This window comes from Camelus bactrianus, chromosome 19 (assembly GCF_048773025.1).
Source record: "Camelus bactrianus isolate YW-2024 breed Bactrian camel chromosome 19, ASM4877302v1, whole genome shotgun sequence".
Classification (NCBI taxonomy): Eukaryota; Metazoa; Chordata; class Mammalia; order Artiodactyla; family Camelidae; genus Camelus; species Camelus bactrianus.
In genome coordinates this window covers 21,495,947-21,523,200 of record NC_133557.1, presented here as the reverse complement: position 1 = coordinate 21,523,200, position 27,254 = coordinate 21,495,947, and the positions used below count along the sequence as shown (strand labels likewise).

At 47.8% G+C, this 27,254-nt stretch overlaps 1 protein-coding gene across 13 annotated transcripts in view; it reads left to right on the top strand.

Moving 5' to 3' along the window:
* Positions 1–4,035: 4,035 nt before the first annotated feature.
* Positions 4,036–27,254, top strand: part of ZMYND8 (zinc finger MYND-type containing 8) — a 108,022-nt gene continuing 84,803 nt past the window's right edge. For 4 of the 13 annotated variants that reach the window (XM_074347382.1, XM_074347380.1, XM_074347381.1 and 1 more), the window contains exons 1-3: positions 4,037–4,180; positions 4,862–5,095; positions 13,900–13,970. In XM_074347382.1, coding sequence (XP_074203483.1) covers positions 5,082–5,095; positions 13,900–13,970 — 85 coding nt within the window. In that variant the 5' untranslated portion in view covers positions 4,037–4,180; positions 4,862–5,081. Of the gene's footprint in view, positions 4,181–4,861; positions 5,096–6,240; positions 6,311–9,378; positions 10,068–10,916; positions 12,914–13,268; positions 13,810–13,899; positions 13,971–27,254 lie in introns of those variants that run through there. The other 9 variants (XM_074347376.1, XM_074347370.1, XM_074347365.1 and 6 more) reach the window with 7 other exon arrangements.

Sequence of the window (27,254 nt, the reverse complement as noted above, 5' to 3'; positions counted from 1 at the left end):
CCCACAAGATCTAACTTGCTTTGAAAGGATCCCTGGGTGCCTCTGTGTCTGTGTCTGTGTGTGTGTGGTGTGCATGTGAGAAAGCATACACATACACACACACACACACACACACACACACACACACACACAAGCATTTGCAAGGGCAGAAGCAGAGGGCCCAGGTAGGAGACATACTGCCCAAGTAGGAGATGATGTTTTATTGAGCTCTAATACCCGTAGAACATGGTGTTAGACTCAGGGCACAGTGGTGAAGGATTCAGACAAGGTCTTTGCCTTGTTGAAGCTTTCAGTCTAATGCAGGGTTTCTCAGCTTCAGCCCTAGTGACATTGGGGCTGGCTAGCTGTCTGCTGTGGGGGCCTGTCCTGTGCGCTGTAGTGTATTTCAGTAGCATCCCTGGTCTCTAGCCTCTAGATGCCAGTAGCATCCCCCCACCTCCAGATGTGACAACCTAAAATGTCTCCAGACATTGCTACTGGTCTAGGGAGAGAGAGAAACCAACAGCAAATAAACACATGCTCTTTTTTCCATAATGATGATTGTTAGGAAGTAAAAAGAATGGTCAGGAGAAGTCCTGAATCTTCTTCCTTCTGATTTTCATTTTTCTGCATCCCTTATGTGTTTCCCCAGCCTCACCACTGCCATCTGCCTGAAGAGGGTCCAGAACCACCCCCCTCCCCTTTCCACCTGCCCTTCCCTCCCCGCTCCATTAGCCTCATCCTGCCAGTCCTTCCTAGAAAGAAGGAACAAAACAAAATCAAGAAACCTTCTAGAGGACACCTCTTCTCCAAGGGAGGGCCGAGTCCTAATTGCCTGTTGGAGGCTGTAACCTGACTCGATCAGCTCCATGCTCTGAAGGTGAGCCCTTGTGTCACTGCGCCCAAAGTTGGCCTTGGTTCCAATTGGCCAAAAGGGAACAAAACAAAACAAAGATATTTAAGACACTTTCCTGCTTCAATCCTGTCCGTTTCACATAACGGACAGAGAGGCCTGCTGCTCGCTGGAGGCAGATAACTCCAAGGGCGCTTATTTTCCTCCTCAGCTGAACAGACTATCTCGAGACGCAGCTTTGCTCCTGCCGCCGCTCCTGCCGCGGGCCTGGCTGTGGGCCATGTCAGCGGGGCCAGGCCTCATCCTGGAACGTGCCTGGGGAAGGGGCTGGGGTCAGCCCTTTGCTCTCCTTGGAGGCCAGCTTTATCATGGACACGCGCTGTCTTCCTTCAGTGAGATTCTGCCCCTGCCCCCCATTCTCTCTGTCCCCTGGAAACAGTGAGAGAGACACATTTTAATCTATTTTTATTAGCTCACGGTTTATTCCTATTACCACGGAACCTGCTTGTTTAGGCCTGTGATGACTTTGCTAGCCAGAGCCACAGTGGCTGCATTTTTTTCTTCCTTTTCATTTAAGCTAAGGTTTCCCCACCTCAGCACAGTGACTGTTTGGATCACATAGTTCCTTGTTGGGGGCTGTCCTGGGCGGGGTAGGATGTTTAGCAGCATCTCCAGGTCTCCACCCACTAGATGCCAGTAGCATCTCTTCCCCACCGAGTTGTGACAACCCCAAAAGTCTCCAGACATGGCCACATATCCCCTGGGGGGCAAAACCACCCCTGGTTGAGAACCATTGATTTTAAGGACTATAAAAGCCTGATTTTAGAGATTGCAATGTGTCTATTTTGACATCTTGCTGGAGGTTTGTAGGGAGGGAGGAGCTTTCTCTGGGCCTTCAAATGAGTCTGATCTAAAGGTCTCGCACCTCCATCATTCAGTACTTAAAACTTATGCTCCTAAAAGAAAACACAGACCATGCAGTTGCTGTTGGTAGATTTTAGTCTTGTTTCTGCTCTGCTTGATTCGTTGTCTTTTGTTTCTTTCTTTAGAGGCAGGTGAAGGTACAGGATTTAGGCATGTGGAGTCATAACTGGGTTGGAAGTCTGACGTCTGGCACTGGCCTGCTGTGTGACCGCAGGCAGCTCACTTTACCTCTCTGGGCTCAGTTCCAGCTCTCTAACAATGGCTCCTACCTCACGGAGTCAGTCTGTATAAAGTGCTGATTTTAACTAGTGTCACGCCCAGGGTGAGCATGCAGAAATTGCTGGGACTACTCTGTGCACTGGGGGCTTGAGAAGGGCCCACTGGGTAATCTCCAGATTGAGGCCGGCAACGTTTGGTTTGGTTTTCTTTATTCCCTGCTTATCAGCGACATTCCATCAAACCCAGGACTGGCCCTTAGTAGGCCTGCCCTGGGCTTCCCTTTTCTATCCCTGTCCCTCCCAGGATTCCATCTGCCACCATACCTTTGTCTCTGTCCCCAGCCGAATTGCTGTTTCCAGATAACCTCAGACCTCCCCGAATGCCAACAGCATTCCTCAAACAGAGAAGAGTTGCCAGAATAAGCCAGCGGCTTCCTGCTCTTTGCCCCAGAAAACATTTCCAGTGATCAAGTGATCAGAGGGAGGGAGGGAGGGAGGTGGGGGGAGGATGCTGCAGCTGCTTATGCAATCAGCTTTAATCCAGGGTTAAAATCCACCACACGAACCAGCGGCATATTTTATTTCCTCGTTGGGCTGGGAAGTGAGTTGTACACGAGGTCTGCCAGAAACTCAAAAGTCCTATTTGTTCCTCCCAAAGCAGCACCCACAGACCCAAAGAGCATTCCTTATGGGATGGCAGTTGGGGGGCGGGCACTGCCCACACAGCCAGCAGGGAGAACACAAGGTGATTAGCTCTGGCCTCCGCCTCTTATTCCCAGTTTGGGGACACGGTTCCACTCCCAGGAAGGGGCGGCCCCTCCCTCCTGGTGAGGCCCAGGCCTGTTGTCCCGAGTGCAGACCTTTGTCAGGCTGGGTGGCGGTGAAGGTGTCCCTCCCTGCCTCTTGGCCTCTTCAGCCTAAAACACAACAACACCAGCACCAAAAATCCCCTCCCTTATCATAAAGCCCGGGCCCTGGCCCTGCAGCACAGTGTGCTTAGACGCCTGGCTTGCTCCTGTCTGATCTAAGATTCCCAGCCAGGGAGAATTTACTTACACGCGGTGGGCATCTGTCGTCCAATGGGGGGGGGCAGGGCGAACAGGCCATCAGCTCCATCGTTTTCTTTGTGGCAACGAATGGGGTGGGATGAGAAAGCCCACAAGCCTTACTTTTAGGAGGAGAAGGGGAGACTTTATTGGGCCATCGGTTTACCTCCTGGCATATGGCTACGTCACCTCTGGAAACTTTCTCCAGCCTCTAAAGAATGGTGTTTATTTAGCGTCTGTTGTTCCAGCTTACTGTTTAAGAAAAAAACCTTGCTAATTAAGCACCTTGCCTTTTTTTTTTTTTTTTTAAAGAAGCAAGCCAGCATGGACATTTTAAGATCCTTTTGGATTTGCCTTTTCTTTCTCAGGCTACAGACGAGCTACAAAGGCAGCTTTACAGAGGAAAGAGGCAAAGACCTCTTAATACTATTGAAATGGTAGAATTAAAAGCAGTTCGGAAACACTAGTTAATATTTTACTGGGGAGCAGTGCCAGAGATATGGGGGTGGGGGGGTTGCCAAGGGTAGGGCTGGGTGTGAAAGAGCTGTTCCATCTGCCTTTGGGGATCCAAAGAAGCCATTCTCTGTGGAAATAAATTTAAGCAAGAATCTTTATAAAGCTCATGGGATTTGTCTGCCCACCAAGGGCCCAGTTCCCCAAGAACATCCCTCCAGGGATGACTGTGACAGGAAGGGCAAAGCAGTGGGTGTAGGCCTGCCTAATAATGGGGGTTCTTGTTCCCTGGCTGAGTTTGACATCTTTCTTTTTCCCTCTGGATTTAAATGGCTTCTCAGCCTGAGAGGCACTGCCTGTGCCCTGGATTCAGAAGGTACACGCCTCCTTGGGAAGCCAAGGCGAGAGACAGCAGCTCACTCTCTCTCTCTCTCTCTTTCTGCATCTGCCGGGAGAGCTGCCGCTGGTATTTTTCCACAGGCCTTTTCTGCGATCTCAGGGCCTAGTTTTTCCCAGCCAGGCCCAGAGTCCGAGAGAGGGTTAATAGGCAGGAAGCTGAAGCCATCGCAGACTAATACGGAAGTCAGATTTTTGTTTAACTGACAGGTTTAGCAGGCCTCAGCGGTGGGGGAGGGGGCCGGGAGGGGAAGGGAAGTTTGTAGATCTAGGCATGTGGCCTGCTAGGAGCGCATTTGGCTTTTCTTAGGGTAAGGACGGAGGGGAGGGGGGGCCCTGGCATCCTGGCAGGGAGGCAGGAACCCTTTTTGGTTTTCCTTTGAGTTCTGGCTGAGGGGGGGAGGCGGTGAGAGGTTAGATTCTGGGCCGGGGCAAATGGCCCTCCGGCCTGCTTCGTCCTGGAGGCATTTTGACAATGACTCTGCAAACTTGACCACTCGGTTCCCCTCCTCCCCTTGCAGCCTGAGTCCTCTGCCCTCTGAGAAGCCCGGGCTGCTCTGGAGCGATCTGGGGGGAGGGGGAGCTCCCTTGGCCTGTCTGTTTTGCCTCAGAGGCCTGCCTCCAACCTCTTTCTCTTGCCCCCTGGGCTGTTTTCCTGGCCCTCCACTCCCCACCTCCTCAGCTTCACTTCCTCCCTGGGGGTGGGGGAGAACATTCTGCTGGATGGTTCTAGAAAAGGGCCAGCCTTCCTCCCAGCAGAGAGCCGCTTCCGTGGGGGCAGAGGAGGGTGAGCCTTTCCAGCTCACCCCCAAAACTCTCTTGCCTGTGGCCTCCGGGCCTCAGGCTTTGCTGGAGCAGGTCAGGCTGGCTGCACGGGTTTGGCCGTGCCGGGAAATCTAGGCAGGGTGTGGGAGAAGGGCGTCTGGGGGCCCCTTTCCTAAGTTTTTCTTGCTGCAAAAGGCCTAGCTTAGCCTGTCTTTTTCTATGCACAGGATGGCTCTTGCTCACCAGAGCCTCACAAAGATAATCGCTCAGGAAGTGTTTCAGCCAATCCGGGGCCGCCTTACACTCCGATTTGCCGGGGCAGCCAATCGGGGATGAGCTCTTATTAGGCGGCCAGATCATCCAGCCGAAGTGCCAAACCCTTTTTCTGTGAGAACTAGGAGCCTGTCCTCCATGTTTTATAAGTATTGACATTACACAGTGTTAACAATGCATCCACAGAGGTAAGCTCGACTTTTTAACCATCTTTTCTCCCCCTCCCTCTGAGACATCCGAATTGTGGGCGAGCAGTGTGATTTCTCTGTGGCTGGCCGTGCCACACTCACCCCCACAGCACTTAGGTTAACTTGGAACTGTTTAGAGAGAATTTTTTTTTTTGCTTTCTTGGGTCACATGGCTAAGTAGCCATTAGCCAGAGCTTGATTTTGCAAACTGGCAAGGGCCTGGCACACCTTTTCTTCCACCAGGACATGGTGTTTCTAGAAGAGTGTGAAGCCAGATCCTGGTATTGCCAAAAAAGAAGGTTTTTTCCCCCCCCTCCCTCCTCTCTTTCTCTCTCTCTCTCTCTCTCTCTCCCTCTCTCTGAGCAGTCGTCCCCCCCAACCCCCGCACTATTGTCTTCTCATGCCTGCTGGGGGAAGAATATGGAAGGTAAGCAAGCAGGCTCCTCTCCAAGGAGAGCTCATAGCAGCCAGCTAAGCAGGCAAGTTTACCTCTCCAAAGAGGTGCTGGGAAGGCTGGACTCAGCTCTGACCAGAGAGGACGTGTGTTTGAAAAAGAACCAGGCCCTCAGCAGAGCAGTGCTTAGCAGAGATCCCAGGTCCTGGGGCCTAGGTGGGTGGTGGTGTCTCCCCATGGTCTTTTCCTACAGGGCTTCTTCACTTGAAACTACATTGTTCAGCCTTTTTTTTTCCTGACTTCTGTTGATACAGAGTGTTCTGCAAGCCAGCCTACAGCCAGCAAATGTTTCTGAAAGTGTTTTCGAGGCTTTGGAGGAAGTTTTTGGAGGAGGGATGGTGATGGGGGGCGGGGGGAGTGTAGGAGGTGGTGGTGGTGGGTGGGGGAGAGGTGATGGACAAGATCCTGCAATAAATCTGAGGACTCTTTTTTGAATCCCTTAGTTTTCTACTCTTGCATGGTTTTCAATGAACTCATGTATCTTTTCTCCTTGTTTTCATTTTCCTTTCCCTCTTTTACATTGTATCCTCCTCTGTCCTCCTGTGTGATAGAGTGCAGAGGAAATAAAATCACGTCTGTGGCTCATGACAGCATTCCATATTCAGTGGTTGGGTTGTGTTGTTGTTGTTGTTGTGTGTGTGTTTTTAATAATCCCATGTAACTGTTTAAAAAAATTTCCTTTTTGATCAAGTCCCAAATCTGCCAGCCTGTTCTCTCTTCTTAACTGGGAAAAATGAGACGGTTGCTTGAACATTTGTTGGGTAAGTAAAGCAATCCATTTCCTCTGTGACCATGTATAAAGAGTTTGGCGAACATTTGGGGTCGGTTTGTAACAGGGGGTCTTTGGCTCCAGCCGTTGGGGGCTTTTTATGAGCAGGAACTCAAGAAGGGCTTTTTAATAGGGTCTTGATTTTAGGTAATTGTTTGAATCCACTGTTTTTGCTGATAACCTGCGGCTAGGATTGAAGAGTGTACTTCCTGTTTGCCCTCAGACAGGGAAGCAATGTTCAGCTCATTGTGACTTGACTGGAGACCTTGAATTGGGTTTGTTTGGATATATTAGGTAGAAAACTCTGGGTAGGTGAGCTACTTGTGAAATGTAAGGACAGTGCTGTTCTTAGAGTCACAGAGCCTTAAGCATGGGTGGCGGGGGCGGGGAGGGCCGGAGCTGTGGGTGGTGGTATGTGTAGGGGGTGGTGGTGTCAGTGCTTCTGTTTTAGGATATTTCCATGTCTGTAAAATCCCACCCACCACCAAACTTGGTCTGATTCAGGGCTCAGTACACACCAGACCCAGCCCTTTACCAAGCCTGACTCACACCTCTGAATGCACGCTGGCCTTGGCTTCTGATTTGTTTCTCACTTTTTACATCCCCCCCCCCCTTAATGCTGTAGCTTGAACTTCAGAGTGAAAAAAGTAGACTCTTGTTTAGCATTTGCTTCAGAATTTCCCTAGAAGTTCTCCACAGCAGTTTCCAGCCTGGAGACCAGTCCAGTGTCACTGTAAATGCTGGAAATATATTCAGTTGCTGTGTTATGCCAACTTTATGGAGTCAATAATCTTTCTTCTTTTAAAGTGGTGTCCAGCAAGCTACCTTTTAGTGCCAATGGGAAAAAGGCTCATTTAAAAATGAGAAATGTAACGCAGTCTAAGTTGAGAAAAGTCTGTCTAAGACAGGCCAGCTTCTTGGAGTAAAAGTACGGGCAGTTAATGATGTTACAGACTTAAAGCTGAACTGCTTCTGCATGTCTGCCCCACACAAGAAAGTTCAGACACTTAGCTGTTTGCTTTGTTCTTATCTTCTGGCTGTAAATGGAAATTACATATTGAGGTTCTTGTGGCCTCCTCAGAAGCAATATCTAATCACAAGACTCCTGGTTTGGTGCCTTCAGTGTTTGCATAATGGTGTATTTGTTGGGCTGGAAGGGAACCTAAGGGCAAGGCATTTGTCCTCCAAAAGCTTGCCTTAAAATGGCTCCCACAGGTTTGCAAAGCCAAGCTCTGTTTTCAGATGTGCGGCCCCAGCAAGTTCCCAGCCCTGGACCAAGCCAGCCCCTTGCCTCTGGTACTGTGGCCACCACCAAACATGAGTCTGTAAAAAGTTAATGGTGTTCAAAGTCGCATGATTTTCCAGTTTCACTAAAGGGGGGATAAAGTAAATGTCTGCATTGCAGCAGGACGAGGTAGGGACAGCATTGCTGGCTCACAGTGCAGCCCAATGGGGTTCCTCTCTCCAGCTTTTGAACCAATAGACTTGGAGGAAAGGTTACAGATTGACAATTGCAGTGGCCGGCCTGAGAGCAGGCCTTCTGGAAATTTCTCCCATCTTTGTTCCTTTTAGGAAAAGCAGGTCTGCAGAGCTGAAGAGTCTCCTCCATTCCATGCCTGGGGCACCCCCCCATTTCCTTTTTACATCAAGGTAGACTGTTCTCTCTGCCACGTTTGTAAATTGCAGAGGGAGGAACAGAATGTTGGGCTGTTTTCCTTTTCCTTCTGCCTCCTCAGTCCCCAAAGAGGATGCGCAGCTGCAAGGAACAAACACAGACACACTGGAGCTTTTGATTCCCCTCATTTTTTTTTTTTTTTCTTCCCTTCAAGACCCTCCAGGATGGATTCACTTTCTGCTTTGGGAAATTAAGTGGCATTCGTGTGGGGGAGGGGGAGGAACAGCCTTTATTAGCTCCAGAAAATGGTCAGTGTTCCGTCTGTAACTAGGAATTAATTATATATAATCACTCAGTAAACTTTCTACAGAGTTTTTCTAATTGCTGCGCATGAACATGGTTAGCCTGTTGGAGCTGAGTCCAGTTACTTTTATAATTAACAGCTCAAAGATTTGAGTCAGAAAGAAAGAAACAACGAGGCCTCTTGGATTATAAATTAGGGATGAAAACAATAGCCTTTCTTTCTCTTTCTATCTTTCTTTCTTATTAACCCTTTTCTTTTAAACAAAACATTCTCCCTTTTCTTTTCCTGGGAAAACAGTGGAGAAATGGCTTCAGGTCTTAAATAGGAGTGGTGAGGGGGAATGAGTCACTCTTTAAAAAGTAGGGTGACAGCAGCCCAGAAAACCCTGAAAGCAAAGGTAGGTTTTTTTCTCCAAAATCCAACCACTTCAAACGTGTGATCTCTTTGTTTCTTCTGCCTCCTTTCCCCCTTCCCTCTCCTGTGGAAGAGGCCACAAACATTTGTCAGCTGGGGAGCCCTAGATCTGGCTGTGCCTCTGGTTTGACCCTGAAAAGAAAGACACAGGCAGAAGTGGTCCCCCCCCCCCACCCCAGCAGAGAGTGAGGAAGGGAATCTGTGTGGAAGCCCTCCCCTGGCTGGCTCTTCCAGGCACAAACGGGGGAGGATTCACCCTGGGCTTTAGGTTGCTGAGGCTAGAGCGGCCCTTCCCCCTTCTCCCCAGCCCGCTGACGGATAAACAAGTAGGCAGGAGCCATTTCAGCGCTGCAGCTCGCCTGGCTGCCAGGCTGTCCCTGCTCATCAAGATTACCTACCTACCGGCCAGGAGCCAGCCGCCCGGCCTCACCCTGGCACAGCCTCGGGCCGTCTGCCCTCCTTTCTCTCCTGAAGCTACAAAACAGTCACCTTGAAACTCCCCACTCGCAGCACCAGAAGAGTTCTGAGGCCATGCTCAGACCTGTACCAGTAAATTACATGATCCACCGTGAGCCTCTTAGTTCGGCCTGTGAAAGCGGGTCTGGCCAAACCCATTGTTAATTTTGAGGGCTCTGTTGGGGGTGGACAAAAGTCTAATTTGTGAGTATCCCGCGCCTTGGCTCAGGGACTGTTTTCCTGTTGTTTCTCCTCTGCAGACGCGGATTGTCTTTCCTTGATGTTAACTGTCTTAGGACTGGCTGGGTGTTTGGTGGCCGTTTTCAGACTTAATAAACAGCCTTTTTATTTCACTGTGGCCTCCGACTGGGGTGCAGCCCTGCAGTCTGGCTTTTCAGATGCCTGCTGCCCTGGGAGCACTTTGCATTCTACCTGGCTCCTGTGCGGTAGGGATGCAGAGCTGGCTTCTGGTCCCCCAAGAAGGGGGAGTGGGTTTTCTCCCCCTCCCCAGCCTGCTCCTTTTGAACATTTTTGTTGTTTGCGCAGACACCTGTCTGTCTGCAGTTTGTGCCACAGGGCTGCCTCTTGCTAACCTCCCACCCACCTCATTCGAGGGCCACGGGGCCTCATTTTAGAGCCTCACGTTGAAGGCTCAGGAGCTAAAAGGGAAGGGTTTTCCTTAGGAACCTGTGACTTCACAAACTCCCCCTGTCATCGCAGATTTTTTTTTTTTTTAAGCTTCTAAACGTTGGGTTGTTGGTGTCCTTTGGTTGAGCTTTGCCTAGTTTTGATATTTAGGAAGGTGGCTTTGAAACTAGAAGGCAGCTTAAGCAAGAGCTACAGCTATTGAACAAACTGCTACCATTTTAGCTTCAACACAGGAATGAGGCAGTGTTGCCAGACGCCATTTTAAGAATCCTGCATAAATAGCTTAGCTACCGATGACTCTGCCTGTTTTAGGTGAGTGCTTATATAAAGCTGCTAACCATTCCCTCCCCTCCCCCCAATTTTTTTAAAGAAATTAATTGCAGATTTAGGGAAGCATGGCTTTTGATTCTGATGTTCACTGTTTTGTGATCTGGAAGAGGAAGATGTTGTGTCTTGGGGATTAACTATTTCTTACAGCCTGGACCAGTTTTGGTATTTTGAATGAAAGTAAAAAGCTGAAGGAAAAGTCCTGTCGAATGATGCATGATTCTTGAGTTGCTGTGTGATGATCCTCAGCTGTAGAACCAGAGTCTCGTGCATGCTGGTTATATGTTCTAGACGGGTTAGGTATTCTTGGTTAAGAGTCAAATAGTAGGGGCACTTGGGGAAAAGAAATATCTGGGCATTGTGTTTCCAGGCGTTTTGCTGTCCAAACTAGAGCTCTTCTCTTTTCTCTTCTCTCTGTCCTGGAAGTGTTGAGGGGATGGGATTCCTGGGAATTACGGACCTGCCTTGAGTCTTCAGAATTAATAATCAGAAGGCTTAAAACATCCTGGAGGTGCAGTTCATCTGCAACTTTTAATTGCTCTTTTCCAGTGCATGCAGGTTAAGAAGTAAGCAGAGGTTTTCCTTGCTCAGGCATTGGGGGAGAAACCTTTTTATTCTTCCTGGGACGGGACGGGATGGTCTTGGTTGTATTTGCAGGCGCTTGTTATTTCTTCTTTACCTGAAATCTATCAGTTTGCGAGATCCAGGGGCAAGTGACTTAGGGGAAACGTGAGTTCAAGAGGTGGTGGTGGTGGGAACATAAAGTATATACAGCTAGTTGATGGTGTATTTTCCAGTTGGGGTGGGGGGGTAGAGGTGGTTGATTTTTTTCAGCTAATTTTACCCTTCCCTTTAGCTGGCCCCCAGCCTTCCCAGCGACCTAAAAAAAAAAAAGTAATGTCAGTTTGAAACAAGGGCTGCTTGTTCCATTGTTTTTGATTTAAATAATCGGGGTTGCTGGAAGCTAGCAGATACGGAGGGAAAGATGCTGTGTATTTTCTAAGACTTTAATGTGTTAATGATAAGAGTTCAAAGTCTTTTCTCCAGATGCAGCTGCTTTTTCTTTTTAGCAATTATTATTTGACTGTTTTTTTTTTCTCCTCCAAATGACTGAACAGTTCTTAACCTAAATTGACCAAGCTCTGTGGGGGCATTCAGACAGGTACAAATCTTTTCTCACCACCACTTTTGATGTAATATTCATAGTTTTTCCCCTAATAACATACTAGTACTTAACACTAAACCAGAAAGGAAAAAAAACCATGAGATCAGTGGTGTAGAAAAAAGGAAGTCCCTTTAGATGTGGCTGTTCAAAATGACTAATTTTGCATTCTGGTCTTTGCTTTTGTAAATGAAGTTTTTTTTTCCCCTTTAAATGCATAGACTTTGCAATTTCCTTTAGTCAAATACAAGTTATTGTGTGTGTGTGTGTGTGTGTGAGAGAGAGAGAGAGAGAGAGAGAGAGTGAGCGCGCGTGTGTGCATTGGTTCCCTTTGAAAGGATGGCTTGCTGATCTGTGAAAAAGATGGTTTTCTGAAATTGTTGTGCTTCAAATCCTTGGCTAAAGCTGGTGGTGCTATTGCTAAAGTTAGGTGATTATAGTGCCTACTTGTAATACTTGGAAAGATAAAACAGCTTCACTTTCTTTTCCTTCTTTTCTGCTCCAGGATTGATTCTCTTAAACTCAGCAGCAAATAGCCACCACCTAACTAGTTTGCATTTCCTTAGCCTCTCAGCTGCTTTCCTGCCTGAAGTATTCAGCTCCTCTAGGCTGTTACAAGCCAAATAATTGTTCCCTTGAATGGAGCCCTCCTCTGTGATCAATACACCTTAGAATGTTTTCCTCCCTGCAGAAATCCTTCGAGTGGGTTTGGGGGGCTCTGTTCTTCGTAATTGTTCCTTTCACCACCGAACATTTTGGTTGGACCCAGAAGAGCGTTTTTCTCCATCCCTCAAAATATGGGATCGGTTTCAAGAAGTTTAGGATTTCACAGACTTCATGCTAGAGAGGGAAACAATTCTAGTTGCTAGAAAGATCAAGATTGCTTTGAGTTCTTTTGAAGCTGGCCGTCTACGCCTCTCCCCTTCTCTGAAGGAGCTGCAGGGGGCTTTTTGTTAAAATGTATTTCCAGTCACCCCAAGCAAGAAATCATCGGCAGTATCCATTTGGACAGTCTGTGTATGTTGCAGGCAGGGTGTGTTTCTGAGTGGAGAATGTTTGCCTCTTAAGTTGGAGTCAAAAGTTGTTAGTGCTAAAATCACCTTCCACAAATCACCATATTATTGCATGTTAGCTATGTGTTTAAATTTCAGAGGCGCTTTCTTCTGATGAAAACCATTTGTGACAACATGTCAGTTGTTCCTTCGGTGATTGTGTCCCAGGCTTTCTCTCCAGACGCAGTGTGGATGAAATTGTCAACGGGATTCAACTATCGGAGAGCTAAATGTGTTATTATTCTGATTTAAAACTAAACTGCCTCTCTTCTCTCTGCTGGGACTAGTTAAGTTCGAGGCCTCCAAGTTCTTCTAACTTAATTCTGAGCTCTCATCCTTTCTATCTGGTTCCCCCAGCAAACATGGAATTCGCCTAAACACATCTCCATCTGACCTGAGGTTCCAGGCCTTTTCAGACTTAACTTTTGTCTCGTCACAGTCCCAGGCCACGAAGCACAGAGGGGACATTCTAACTCTTCCTCTCTTACCCAGTCCCCCTCCTGTCCTGGTTTTTGAGTCTTCCAAATGGAAAGTTTCAGCCATCTCAGTTGGTGATGCGCCCATTTCTTCTTGTTGAACCACAGTCCGATGGAGTTGCACCTAGAGGAATTATGCAGGTTCTTGTCACTTTGTTGTCAGCCAAATACTTGGGAAGTTCCAGCACCTCAAAGAGTTGGCACTTAGAAAAGCAGAACTTTCCTGGCTTGGCCGGGGAGGCGTGTGTGGGAGATACGAAATGGCCTGCACTCTGTTCAGCAGGGAGTTCCAACAGAGAGAGGGAGAGAAGCTTCTGGTGGACGGCCCAGCAGAGGGGCCTGTTTTCCCTGCTTCTCTCCCCACCCCCTAACTCCCAGCCTGTCCTTTAAATAATCCTTCCTCATTCCACTTTTGTGGTTGGGGGGGTGGGGGTGGCGATAATTAGTCACAGCTCAAAAGAGTGCTGAATGCTTTTCTTTAAGCCATGCCTGCTACAGAGAGGAAACATGCAGGCAGTTCGGAGTGTGGACACCCCAGTCCTAGTTCCTGGGCTAAATGCTGGTGGTTGGAACGTTTTGACACCAGGCCTTTTGCTTCTAGCCTGGGCGTATTTTTCTACTTTGTAATTTAACGTGTATCTTTTTTTCATGTTCCTGCCTCACCGGGAGATTGTAAGATTCAGCGGGGTGGTCTGGGAAAATACTCTGCCTTGCAGAACTCAGAGATCAGAACTCTGGGTACCCAGAAAACCACCTCCAACCTGAACCCGGTGTTAACAATGAGAAACTTATTTACGTGAAGGCTGGTTTCTCATTGGTCCACAGGGGCTGATGGTAATTGTGTGTCTCAAAAAAAAAAAAAAAAGCTTTTTTGTATCTTCCGACAAGATGACAAGTGGCATAGTAATTTGACTTAAAGAAAGAACAACCTAGTGTTTAAAAAATAACTCCTTAGGCATCTGACCATTTTGTTTGAAATCAACTGTGAGTTTCTTTCCTCCTACCCCTGCATAAAGATGGGGGATTGTCTTAAAAAGGTGGGTTTGTTGTTAGAACTTCAAAATAACTGCCCCTGTGGGGCAAGTTCTCAGTCTCCCTAAACGTGAACGTAATTTGCTCTGTTTCAGCTTGGCTGAAGAGGAAATAAAAACAGAACAGGAGGTGGTAGAGGGCATGGATATCTCTACTCGCTCCAAAGGTGAGTAAAAACCTTGTATCGTCTATTCCAGAGCAGAGGAGGAAATTGGAATTTCTTTTTCTTGTTGTGGTGGTGCAGTGAAGTGTGGCTTACGAGCCAAGGTTGCAACACTCCTCCGATTTTGAGATGTGGCACCTCTTTGATGGATGAACCTAATTTATAGAGAAATCTCCTTTTGATCTTCTTTCCCTTGCGTGTCTGTGTAGGTGTTCTGATCTGTCGGGGAATTGTCCCGTGAGTGAATTTTGCGTGTGTGTCATGACCGAGGGCGGCCGGCTACCTCTCTGCAGGGTGACTTTCAGGAATCAATTTAAATAAAGCATGTTCTAGAAGCCACTAGAGTCGCCAGCTGCTGCTAGGTTTCTGATTTTAATAACAGGCCTCTTTGGAATCGCAGAGGTGGAACGAAGTTGACCCACTTCATTGAGATAAAAAGGAAATGTTAGGACTTCCTGGAATGCTGGGGCACGTGTTTGCATGTAGGACGCAATTTTGCAAATTACGGTAAATGTGGTGTCTGCTTCTGTTCAGAATCTCTTGTATTAGAACTCCTTAAAATCTTCCGATGGAGGGGTTGGTACTTTTTGTTTGACCCCTGTGAGACTGGACGAGGTTTCCCACAAGGAAGCAGTTACCCACGTGGGCCTTCTGGGTGCTTTTAGAAATGAGCTGCTGGAGGGTTTTTTCACCTCTTTGGTTGACGAAAGTGCTCATCCCCAAAACTTAATGGTTGTACCACGGCGCTGTCATTCCTTCAACAAGTCACCGAGTACCTGCTCTGAGCACACACATGGCAATGGGTTCTGGGGGAGGCAGGAGGGCTAGAGAGAGGGACACTATGGACTCTGCCAGAGAGTCCCATCTTGCTCAGAGCGTCACAAAAAGTGGCTCCATAAAGCGGTTGGATCCAACAGAGCTTTTGGAGGATTTTTGTAAGATAGCATGTCATTCGGTGCAAAGATGAGGGTCAGATAGTGGCGGCTGGGACCTGGGATGCGGGTGCTGGCTGTTGTGGGGGGCTGGCATACCAGATGGGGCTGGGCCTGGTTCTGGGAGGAGGGGATGCATCTCAGGTGGGGAGGCCAGGCCTGGTGGGTGGTCTGTACCTGGGGGAGTTGGGGGGAAGGACATTGGGAGGGAGGGAGAGCCCAGTCAGAGGGTGGCTGCCCTTCACCACAGCCCCCACTCAGCAGCCCATGCTGGCCAGCAGCACCTGAGCCATGGGGGAGTCTGAACAAGGAAAGAACCTTTCTGAAGAGATGTTTTGAGGAGACAGTTGCTGATGGGGAAGCACGTTCGAGCCCCTTGTTGTGGTCAGAAGGTGTGGAGTGAGCCCAGAGCATGGGGGCCGGGAGCCGGGGCTTTGTCCTTGCTCTGCCACCCACTTGACACTTTCTGTCTCTGCCTCTCTGTTTTCTTATCTGTAAAGTTGGGTATCGCATTAGATTCTAAGATTCCTTCTACCTTGGGCTTCTCTTGTGAAAATAACCCTTTGCTGGTGGCATGTATGAAGGCTGTACTTATAGGATCCAGGAGCCTTTTCTTAGCTGGGAAGAGGTGGGAGGTGGTGTTACCGTTTTGCAGATGAGGAAACTGAGGCTCCTAGTGGTTATGTCTCCCAGGTAGTAAGTGTAGGAGGGGAGCAAACCAAATCAAGGCTCTGCATCCAAGGAGGTGCCTCCTTCCTGAGCCCTTGGTGCCTGGAACGCCCTGGAGCCCCGGCGTGGAGACTTCTTCCAAATGGTCAACACTGGGGACTGACCACTGGGTGGAGGCCTGCCTTGCTCAGGCCCTGCCCTCTGCGTGTGAAGACCCTTCTTCTCTTCCCCTTGAGTGTGGAGATCTTGCTTCTTCTTTCAGACCCCTTAGATTCTCCTGGCTCTTCACCCCATGTCTGGGATCATCATTGTCCCTCTTTCTTATCTGCCCCACCCCCATTCTCTCTGACAGCAGCCAGGGCCAGGGTGATCTGGGAAGAACACGTCTTGCTGAGTCCTTCTGCTGACCTTCCAGGGCCCTCAGCCTCCAGTCTGAAGTCACTGGGACCTACCTGCCTGGCCTGACCCCTTCAACTTCCTTCAGCTTTGTTTACCTTGGGACGTTCTGTGCCCTGGACTGGTTCTCTCCCTGACCCCACTGGAGCTCCCCAGCCTCCTTCCCCTCTGCTCCCTCCTGGGGGGGCCCTTTACTGGGAACACGCTGCTCTGGGTCCTGCTGCAGATTTTCTCATCTCTCAGGTTCATCTCAGATGGGGCTCCTCAGAGAGGCCTCCGGTGGCCACCCAGTCCACAGGAGCCATTCCATCCTTTTCTGTTACATTAAAAAAAAACCAAACTTCTAATTTCAGAGCAGTTTTAGATTTCTGGGTAAGTTGTGATGATAGTACAAAATGTTCCTGTATCACCCCCCCCACCTACACACACACACACACACACACACACAGAGTTTTCCCCCTATTATGAACATTGTACATTATTATGGTCCGTTTGTCACAATGAATCGGTATTGGCGTGTTATTATTACTAACTCGGGTTCATGCTTTGTTCAGATTTCCTTAGTTTTCCACTGAGTTCCCTTTTCTGTTCCAGAATCCCACCCGGGATCCCGCAGGATGCTTAGTTATCATGTCTCCTTTGAATTCTCTCGGCTGTGGCAGTTTCTTAGACTTTCCTTGTTTTCGATGGCCTTGAGAACTGGTCAGGTACTTTGTAGGATGGGATCTTCCATTGGGGTTTGATTGCACTGGGGCAGGCTGGAGTTACGGGCTTCTGGAAGGAAGAACACAGACTGGCGTGCCATTTACATCATGTCATATCAAGGGTACCCGTTATCAACGTGATTTGTCCCTGGGGATATTGACCTTGATCACTTGCCTGAGGGCGGGTTTGTCAGGTTTCTCCTTTGGAATGAAGTCACAGTGCCCAGCGCACACTTACGGAGGGGGGTGTCATGCACCACCTCCCTAAGGCCAGAGTATCTACATAAATTATTTGAAATTCTTCTGGGTGGGAGATGTCTTGTCTCTCCCAGTTATTGGTTTGGTCGTTTATTTAGATCAGCACAGACTCAGCTATTTTATATTCTAGGTTTTAGTCCAGTACTACTTAATTTACTTTGTATGGGCTGTCACTTCATACCTGTCAGAATGGCTAACATCAAAAAGTCTACAAATAACTAGTGTTGGTGAGGATCTGGAGAAAAGGGAACCTTTGTGCACTGTTGGTGGGAATGCAAATTGGTGCAGTCATTATGGAAACCAGTGTGGAGGTTCCTCAAAAAACTAAAAATAGAACTACCATATGATAACAGCAGTTCCACTCCTGGGTGTATATATATGGAATAAAAAAGAAAAGTAATTTAAAAAGACACATGCACCCCAATATTTGTAGCAGCCCTATTTACAACACCTAAGATGTGGAAGCAACGCAAGTGTCCATCAACAGATGAGTGGATAAAGAAGATGTGTATGTGTGTTTGTATATACATACACAATGGAATATTACTCAGCTATAAAAAAGAATGAAATTTTGCCATTTGCAGCAACATGGATGGACCTAGAGAACATTAGGCTTAGTGGGGTAAGTCAGGCGAAGACAAATACTGTATAGTATCACTTACATATGGAATCTAAAAGATAAAACAAACAAATGTATACAGCAGAACAGAAACAGACTCACTGATACAGAACACAAACTAGTGGTTACCAGGAGGGAGAGAGAAGAGGGTATGGAATTAAGAGACACAAACTACTATGTATAGTATAGATAAGCCACAAGGATATACTGTACAGCACAGGGAAGAACAGTCATCCTTTTGTAATAACTTAAAGGAGTATAATCTGTAAAGATACTGAATCACTATACTATATCACTATACACCTGAAACTAATATAATACTCTAAATCAGTGACAAAATTGTACTTGCAATTAAAAAAAAAATTAAAAATTGTAGGGCAGCCCAGCAGGCAGGCTTTGGACCGGCATCCTGTCCTCTGAGACGTTTGAAGAAAGCCAGTCTGCAGCTGTTTGGATGGATTTTCGTAGGTATTTTGGAACCTCTGTTATGGTGGGGAAACGTGAAGGGGAAGGGATCACCTGGTTTTGAGGGAGCCCATCCTCTCTTCCCAGGGTCTGCCTTGGACGGCTTTCATTGTGTGGGGCTGAGCATCCTGGTCATCAGATGGCCAGGTGACTGGCTACTTCTGTGTCTAAGGAACCTTTCCTAATGAGCCTCTTGGGTCAGGCAAGGATGTCGCCTTCACAAAGGCCGGGGGGTTGTGATACTGGGTTGCTGGGGTTCTGAGAGCTGAAGTCAACCTGCTCAAAACGTGATGCTTGCAGAGGTGGGGGCCAAGGCTTGTCTCTCTTTGCATCCTAATTATCTCCAAATCCATGTTGTGATGGTGTGGGCTCCGTGAACACGTACTTCCTCGTCTAGCCTGCTTTTCTTATGGTTTGGGAAATTTGGTGCTTCAGCCCCAACCTGATACTGTCCAATCAGGCTTCTTTGGTTGTGAGCAACAGAAGCCAGCTCTGGTTAATTGGAGCAGAAAGGGGTGGACTGGGAGGTGGTCAGTTGGCTCATAGGGTCGATGGATTGGCTGGAGGTTCAGGGCTGCTCTGGGAATAGGACCTCGTGTATAACCTCCTCAGGGTTAAAAGGACAAAGTGCCCAGGGAGAGTCCCTTACCTAGTGTCACGTTTCTGCCCTTTGGCCAGGGAAGGGCTGGTATCTAGACACCTGGACCCACCAACGTTGCTCCCACTCGGGAAGAGATACTTCCTCAAAGGAAGGTGAGGTGTCTACCCAGGAGTCTTGGGAAACTGGCAACATCATCCTCTGTTGTGGGTGGATAAGAGGCCCAGAGCTGCCCTGTGCTGGGGAAACTTAGACCCTCTGACAATAATTGACTCACAGTTCTTTAATTCTATTCCTACATCTAGTTCGTACGACCTTTCAGGTTCTCTAACTAAATTTCAATTTGTCTACCCTCTTCCCCCTGACACGTACTCACTCATTAACTAAGTAATTCCCAAGCCAGTCATTGCCATTACGCCAGCCTTGGCATTTACCGGGGCATTTTAGTTCTCAGGAGACAAAGCTTTCGAGCTTTCAAGATGTCAGGTTGACATTTGTGTCCGAGGGTAATGATCTGCGGAAAGATGCTCAAGTAGAACTCGAAGTACCGTCTAGATGCCAGGCGCGTTTGCCTAGCTGATGTTTTCTGAGTACTTACTGGGTGCTGGGTATTATATACAGATTACTTTGATTCTCCTAATAATGCTGTGTTGTTGTTCCCATTTTACGTTTAAGGAAATGGAGGCTCAGAGGGATTGATGAAGCAACGAAGTGGAGAAATAGGGTCAGGTTTTATCTTTGATTTTAAACCTTTGTACTTAGTCACGAACTCCATCTCAAGGATCCCGAGTGAGTTGTCTTCAGGGGTCGGCGGTAGACCAGTGAATGTAGCTGGTATCCAGGATGCGGGGCCCTTTGGTGAGTGGGAGGGTATCTGTCCTAAGGGGGGGACTGTGCCTCCATCTGATTGCTGACCAGCAGGAATATGGATCACTTGGTGTTGCCAGCTGGGATTTTTTTTCCCCTTTAAAAATGCCTGATTTAGAAACGTGATCCATGCAGCCTTGTTTCTGAAAGACCATGCATGAACCTAACAGAACACATCTCCGGGTCACAAGTGGCTGAGGGTTATAGGTTTGCATTCTCTGCCTGAGACTTGTCACAGCCCAGTTCATTGCATGACTGGCCACACGATGCAGGAGTCGAAACAAGCCCCTCCAAGGCCAGGGACTTGAAGTCTGAAAAATGATGCTGGGAGCTCAGTGTCTCCATACAAAGGCTCCCCTGTTTGAGCTGCTTGTGTCTTGATCCTGCTACGTGTGCATTTTGCAGTAATGATTGTGCTGTGCGGATGCCAGGCTGCCAAAGCTGAAACCATTTTTTAAAATGTCTGTGTAGCGTCACCCGCACGAGGGAACGAGCCACTTGGAAACCATGCACAGATGCAGCGGAAGTCCAAGATATTAAAATCTTGAACAGTATCATTCTTGCTGAGATTTGCCTGGGTATGGATATGTTTTCTGAGACAGGATGCTGGAGAATATACAATTATAGCAATTTGCTCACCAGCCCCAGACCTTAATTAGTACAGGATCCTCGTTCTCACTGTTGTATGTAAATTAAGACTGTTTCACAAAGGGATAGTTTATGAGGATGGCTATGAGATAGAGACCTTCTGTCATTTATTTTTTTCAAGGAAATTCTTTAAGAAAATATAACCATAAACACTCTTAAATCACAGTGCGATGCTGAAGTGCTGAGAATTTTTCTTTTAAAAAATGAGCATCGATATTTTTAACTATTTTGGCTCTTCTACATCTCCTGCAGCCCCAGAAGTGCCATCTATATACTGTGCAATGGGAGGAATTTATTTGCGACTTAGATACTACCAGATTGTTCCTCTCCCAACAAGGTCTAAAATATCCCGGAACTCTGAGGATGTCGCATAACGGCTTTCCAAATGAGAAATCTCCCTTCTCTTGGCCAGCATAGCATCCACCGTGCATCTGTTCTTGGAGTCCTGTCGGCACCGTCCGTGCAGTTTATCTTTGTGGTTCACTTGTGAGAAATTTTGCATTTGCCCCATTTTTGAAGCCTGACCCACGTTACATGTTTAGGTGACTACTATTATTCCAGAAGACTGTGATCTAAAGTAGACCGTTTTCAACCTTAGTTGAAAAAAAAAAAAACCGTCTCTTCTTTTTCTTCCTCCAAATGCCTGTGGAGTTTATGTAGTCGGACTGAGGCCGTGTAGAGACCCTGCCACTTTTTTTTTTTTTTTTTGCCTGAAAGTTTTAAACAGTAGTTATTTCATTTTGTTCCTCTAATGAGGGTTCCTTTACTGTTGACTTGAGGAAGGTAAGTTTGACAAGCCCGATCTCAGAGTGAGGGTGAGTGCAGTGTTACGGGGCCCTCCCAACACTCCCCCTTCACCCCATTCTCTCCACCTGCCTCCAGCTTTCCTGGAACCCAGAGATCCATCCTTTCAAAGTGATCAGTAATATGGTTTTTAATATGTTCATAGAATTTTGCAGCTGTCATCACAATTTAATTTTAATTCATTTTTTGATATATATATGGTTATTGAAATATAGTCAGTTTACAATGTTGTATCAAAATCACAGTTAATTTTTGAACATTTTCATCATCCCAGTTAGATACCCTGTGTTCCTTAGCAGTCACTCCCTGTTCATTCCTCCTTTACCCCAGCCCCTGACGACCGCTCATCTACTTTTTTTTTTCCATCTACTGTCTTACTTTGGACATTTCATAGAAATGAAATCATACAGTGTATGAACTTTTGTGCCTGACTTCTTTCACTTAGAATACTGTTTCCAGGGATCATCCCTGTGGCAGCACATATCCATCCTCAATTCCTTTTTATGGCTAAGTAATATTCCACCATCACATTGTTACCCATTCGTCCACTGATGGACATTTGAGTTGTTCCCTCTTTTTGGCTGTTGTGAAGAACGGGGCTGTGAATGTTCATGAACAGGTTTTTGTGGGGAAGCATATTTTCATTTCTTTTGGGTGTAGACCTGGGAGTGGGGTTGTGCCGTCCTGGGGTAACTCTTTTCCCCTCTTTGAGGAATGTACAGACTCGGGAACACACCTAAGTCTCTTCCATGTTTCCTCTCCACCCTGCAGCTTCCCTACTAGCAATTCTGTCTCTGACCTCTTCACAGTCAGACTTCTTAAGAGCAGTGTCTGGGCTCGGGTCTGGGTGTCCTCGCCTCCTGCTTCGTCCTGCCAGCTCCGCTGTCGTCCCACTGAGTCCCTGCTTGTTTGCTGGCAGGGCTGGGCTGTGCTTCCTGTGGACCCCATGTTGCTTTTTCCGGTGGATGTTTTCAGGACTCATGTGCCTTGATCTAGCGGAGGCCTTGGGCACTGCTGATCCTTCTTCTCCTGGACACTGTCTCTTCCTGTGCTTTTCCTGTTTTCTTGGCTCCTTCTCGTCTCTCCACCTATAAATGTTGGAGTTGCTGAAAGCTGGGCTCTGTCCACATCTCTCCCAGCATGTTCTTTCCCTGGGTGAGCTCGCCCACATCTGTAGCTTTATGACTCACAGGTATTTTCTTTCCAACCCAGATCTTTTTCCTGAGTCATGATGCAGAGGGCCAGCTGCCGACCTGGCCACTCCTACCTGTTGTTCATGGGTGTCTCAAACGCAGCATGTCCAAAACCAATCTCACATGTCAACCTTCCCTTCTGCTCCCCACCTGCCCCCCAACAAAACACCTGCTTCTGCACCATGACCAATAAGCCAGGACTCTGCCAGTGGGCTAGAACAGGGATATGGGACTGATCCTCCGTTCTTCTGTCCTTTGCCCTTTTTGTGTCACTTACTGACAATAATATATTCTAAATATCACTCTTCAGGTTATTACCAGCGAACAGCACTTCTCTTTTAGCTGGTCTCCTATCTCCATCTGCTCCACCCTCTCGATCTTTCTAAAAGGAACATCTCTTCCAGCTGCCACCTCCTACTTTATAAACTCTTAAGGGCTTGATTCTTGGTTTTAGGATGAGATCATAATTCTAAAATCCTTACGTACTGGCCCTGCCCACCTTTCCAGCCTCCTGTCTCCACATTCTCCTTTCTTTCCTCCAGCCACGCTGATCTTCCAGATCCTCAAAAGAGCCATCTCTGGCCTGGAAGACCCTCCCCTCGTTTTTCTCTCCTAACCTCCCACCCCCACCAGATTCTAAGGCTCCCAGTGAGGGCGGGCCCTGCCTCTTGTTTTTGTGCGTCTTCTTGTCCCCTGGGCCCATTTTACTGCCACTGTGCCCTTTCTGGTTGGTGTACAGTAAATATCTATTTTGAACGAATGAGTGAATGAGTTGACTGTGTCTTTCAGGTGGATAGAACTTTACTCCTGGAGAAGGAAGTAAAGGCAGCCTTTCAGCTAGAGAGGATGGCTTTGTTTCCAGCATAATCTGTGCCTGGAAGTAATTACCCAAGCTCAAATGTCTGCTCTCTCTGAAATGACGTGGCCTGTCTGTCCTTTCCTCCAGGGACATAGTACTCTCTGAAATGGCCCCATTCTCTCTGATTTCTTTCCTTCCCTGAATATTCTAATAGACCATTTCCCAAACACGAGTCCAGTTGTCCTGTTCGCCCGCTTCAGGTTGCCACTGGTTCCTGAAGATGACCACAATCCTGAGCAGAGGTTCGAGGCCCCGCCCTATCTGTCCTTGCCAGGATCCGGTCAGTGTGCCTGCGGAAGCTGCCCCTCCTATACGGCCTTCCAGGCCCAACGCTGGTCCTGTGATGTGCCGGGTTCCCTTCTGCCCTTCACCGAGTCACACCTTTGTAGATCCTTTATCCTTTTAGACTGCTCTCCCTGAGGACCTGCCTTCCCTCTGCCTTTTGCATGTCCTTGGGGACCCAGGCACCTCTCTTTCTGAGCCTTCATTTATACCTCCTGCAGTGGCGTCCTTTAGCTTCCAGAGTCAAAGTCACCCTGGAAGGTCATTTAAATTGCCCACGAAAGTACAGTCATCAGCTCTGATTAGACATTCGCATGCATCACAAAGGTTTGAGAATTTCCAAGCCAGGCTAAAGGAGGCAAGTCCATGTACACACTTCTAGGCGTCCGGTCATCAAGCCTTGAAGGCTACCACCAGATCCCTCAGATGGGGGTAGGGGGTTCTGCGGTGTCCTGCTCGCCTGCTAGGGTTCGTCCCTTGTCTGCTACATATTGAGCGCCTACAGCTATGCTTGTCTGATAAGGTAGCCACTAGCTGTATGTGGCTGTTTCAATTTACGTTCATTTAAAAAAAAAAGAAAGAAAGAATTCCTTCCTCAGCCACATTTCAAGTGCCCAGTAGCCACACGTGGCGAGACGCTTCCATGTTAGCACAGATACAGAACATTGCCATCCTTACAGAAAGTCCTCTTGGACAACACTGCTCTTTGCACAGCGTGTAACATGCTCAAAAGGTAATTATTGTATTGGCATCTTATGTTTTACTTGATTAGATCCTCCTGGGCCTACTCTTTTTTGAAAAGTTCTACAAAGAGGACATGACTCTCTAAACATCTTCCCAGTTTGGCATTTCTTATCCAGGACCCACTGAGCAGCCTTTCTGCTGGGCCTTGTGGCATCTTGGTGCGCTGGCTGGGGGAAGATAATCCAGAAGGGCTGGGCCACCCTCTTTCCAGCCTTTCAAATTCTCTCCTGTTGAGTTCATTCACCTGTGTCTCCTCGCCTAAACAGACAAGGGGGCTGGGCCCCTCTCACCTCTTTAACGTGGGGCTAGTGATTCATAGTAGCTGCTCAGTAAATGCTTTTTAAATGAAGAATCTCTTAAAAGAATAAAGTCTATTTAAAAAAAAAAAGGATCTCTTCCGAGAAATATAAACTAATTAAGGAAAGAAAATGGTTTACTGGATTTTCCTTTCACATGATAAAATCAGAGCACCTCCTTGCAACAAGCCAAAGTATACAAAGAAAAAGCGAAAAAATCCTCTGCCAGGTAACCTCAGTTTATTCTATTTATTTTGGTGGTGGGGAGGTGATTAGGTTTATTTATTCTTAGAGGAGGTGCTGGGGATTGAACCCAGGACCTTATGCATGCTAAGCATGCGCTCTACCCCTTGAGCTATACTCTCCCCCACTCGTTTGATATGTTTTCATCAATACTTTTCCTCCCTCTTAGAAAAATGTAGACAAACGTAGACCACATTGGGCTTGAACTGTCTAGAACTTGGTCTTTCTAACAAAGCATTCCTTATCTCTTGTCCTTCTGTTTCTCTTCCTGCCCTTCTCTGCTTTACTCTGCCTTGAAGGGATTTTCAAGGTTATGTTTAATTATCTTGACAGTCGAGAAGGGTGGAAACCTTGGCAAACAGGGAAATTTCATATTCCATCCTAAAGCTGGGGCAGGAAGATTGTACCATGTAGAAATGGGGACCCTGTGTGGCTGGAACTTGATTTCTCTCTTTTTTTTTAAAGAGAAGCTAGTGATCTGGATTTCTCGATACAGTGTCTCCCCATTTTTAACTACTGACAACTAACTTAAAGAATCACCCAGCAGTGGGTGGACTGGATTGAGTCTGGGGTCCTTTGATGGGCCACCACTGGCCCAGGCCTTAGCTGCCAGTTTCCCTGGATGGTTTCCTGGAGATGGCTTCCTTTCTGCATCACTGGTTCATTTCATCAGCTGTCACTCCAGCCCTCTTCCTCATAAGGCTGACCTGGTTTTGTCCTTCACCTCCTTAATGAGCCTCTAGTAACTGCCCCCCCCCCCATCCCCGCACAGGAATGAGGGGACCGTCTTTCAGGCCAGCTTTTCCTTGGGTGAGGACCAGGTATAGTAGTGGGTGAGTTGTTTGACAAATATCTTTACCATCTAGACCTCCATTCAGGCCTGGTGAGATGCTTTCCTCTGAGAAGCCCGAGGGAATGGAGCAGGAGACAGGGAAGAGCAGATTTAATATCTCTTGACTCAAGCCTGTTGAGTGGTAAGAAGGAAGATGAACTTGAAACCTAATTTTTTACTTTCCTTTTTGAGCTTCTGTTGCCTCCTTCTCGTGCTTCACTTGCCATCAGTGCTTGCGGGATGGGCCCTGGGGCTTCACCCTGCCGGGGCAGGGCAGGAGACTGGGCGAGGATTAAGGGAGGTGTTGAAAAGAGATCTTCAGCCTTAAAGGGGTCTGATAAGAAAAAGGGCGAATAATCAGGACTAAAAAATGTGGTTAAATGGTCATCACAATGGGGGGTCGCTCAGTGGGGAGTGTGTTTTCCCTGGAGAAAGTCATTCCTCTTTTTTAATGCTAAATGATTCTGAAACAATAGCTCTCCCCCAGAAGAAAGGAGAGCGTTAGGAAATGGGAGGCCTGAGAAAACCTCCTGAGTTTCCCCCCAGTAATTGTGTTTAGCTGCAAGGGCCCCATCACGTTCAGGATATAAATCCTCGCTTAATCCCCTCCTTTGAGGGAAATGGGTTCTTTAGGGCAGAATCGAGAATGGCTGAGTATCTGTTGACAAGGGAATTTCCTCTAGTTTCTTTTAGACCCTGAAATGGCCGGGCTCCCTTTTGTGTAATCTTCCCCATCGACTTCACAACCATCCGGCCGTCCTGGTTTGCTGCTGGGACAAATTCTTAGACCTGGGAAGAAAAAACTGGAGTTTCCAGTGAGGCAGGCCTGTGGGCACATCTCGGAGCCCAGTGGCCCTCCGCGGTCGCTCATGTAGCTGGTCAGAGGTGTGTTCAGAGGGTGCCTGTGAGCCAGACCTGGCATTAGGGACTGGGCTGCGTCACAGAAAGACAGAAAAACTGATCAAACTCACATGGTGGGGGAGACACAATATACAAGTGAACCAGCCAAAAAGAAAATAAGTTTTGACAATGTTTAGCAAGAGAGGACCGCAAAGAAAAACTACTTCAAGCTGATACAATAAGGGGCCTGGACGCTGGGGTGGTCAGGGAAGGCTTCTCTGGGGAGGTGACCTTTAAGCAAAAAGTTGACGCCAACTATGTAGATTGATCATAGAACATTCAAGATGGAAGAGTCAGCGAGTACAAATGAGCTTGGCTCCTTAGAGGCTGCTGCGGTTAGGGCTGAATGAGAGGACGAGAAACGGTGGGCGGGCCCAGATCCCTGGGGCCTCGATAAAGTGCCTCCGATAAACCCCTGGGTGGCTTTTCAGCAGAGGACTGCTTGTTTTATTTAGGTTTGAAGAAGACTGCTGGCCAGGGCAAGTGAATGGTCACTGGGTGCCCACTGGGAAGGCTGGACTGAGCAGGCGCACGCAGAAGTGAGGGTGGGCAAGGGAGGAACCGCCCTCTGCAGAGCACTCGCTGTGTGCCAGACCCCACGTAGGCGCCTCCCGGCCATCATCCTAGCCCTGAGAGGTCCGCATTCCTCCTGCACGTTGCACGTTACTAGGATTCTCTCCCAGGCTTCCTGAGCCTCAATTGAGTAGGGAGGAGAGGGCCTTAGGAGCCTCCTAGGGTGGAAGGTCAGTCCGGAAGGGTGGGGTCGGGACTGTGGGCCACCACCTGGTGCTTCTGCTTTGATCTGGGAGGAAATCCTTGAGCCCTGAGGGGATTTCGAGCCTGGTCTGGTTGAACTTGTGTCTGCCTGGGAGGACTGACTGTAAGAGGTGGTATTTCTCATCAGTGAGCCCATTTCAGAATCAGGCCAGGAAGAACAAATCTGGTGCAAAGCAAGATGAAGATACAAAAAGACTTGGG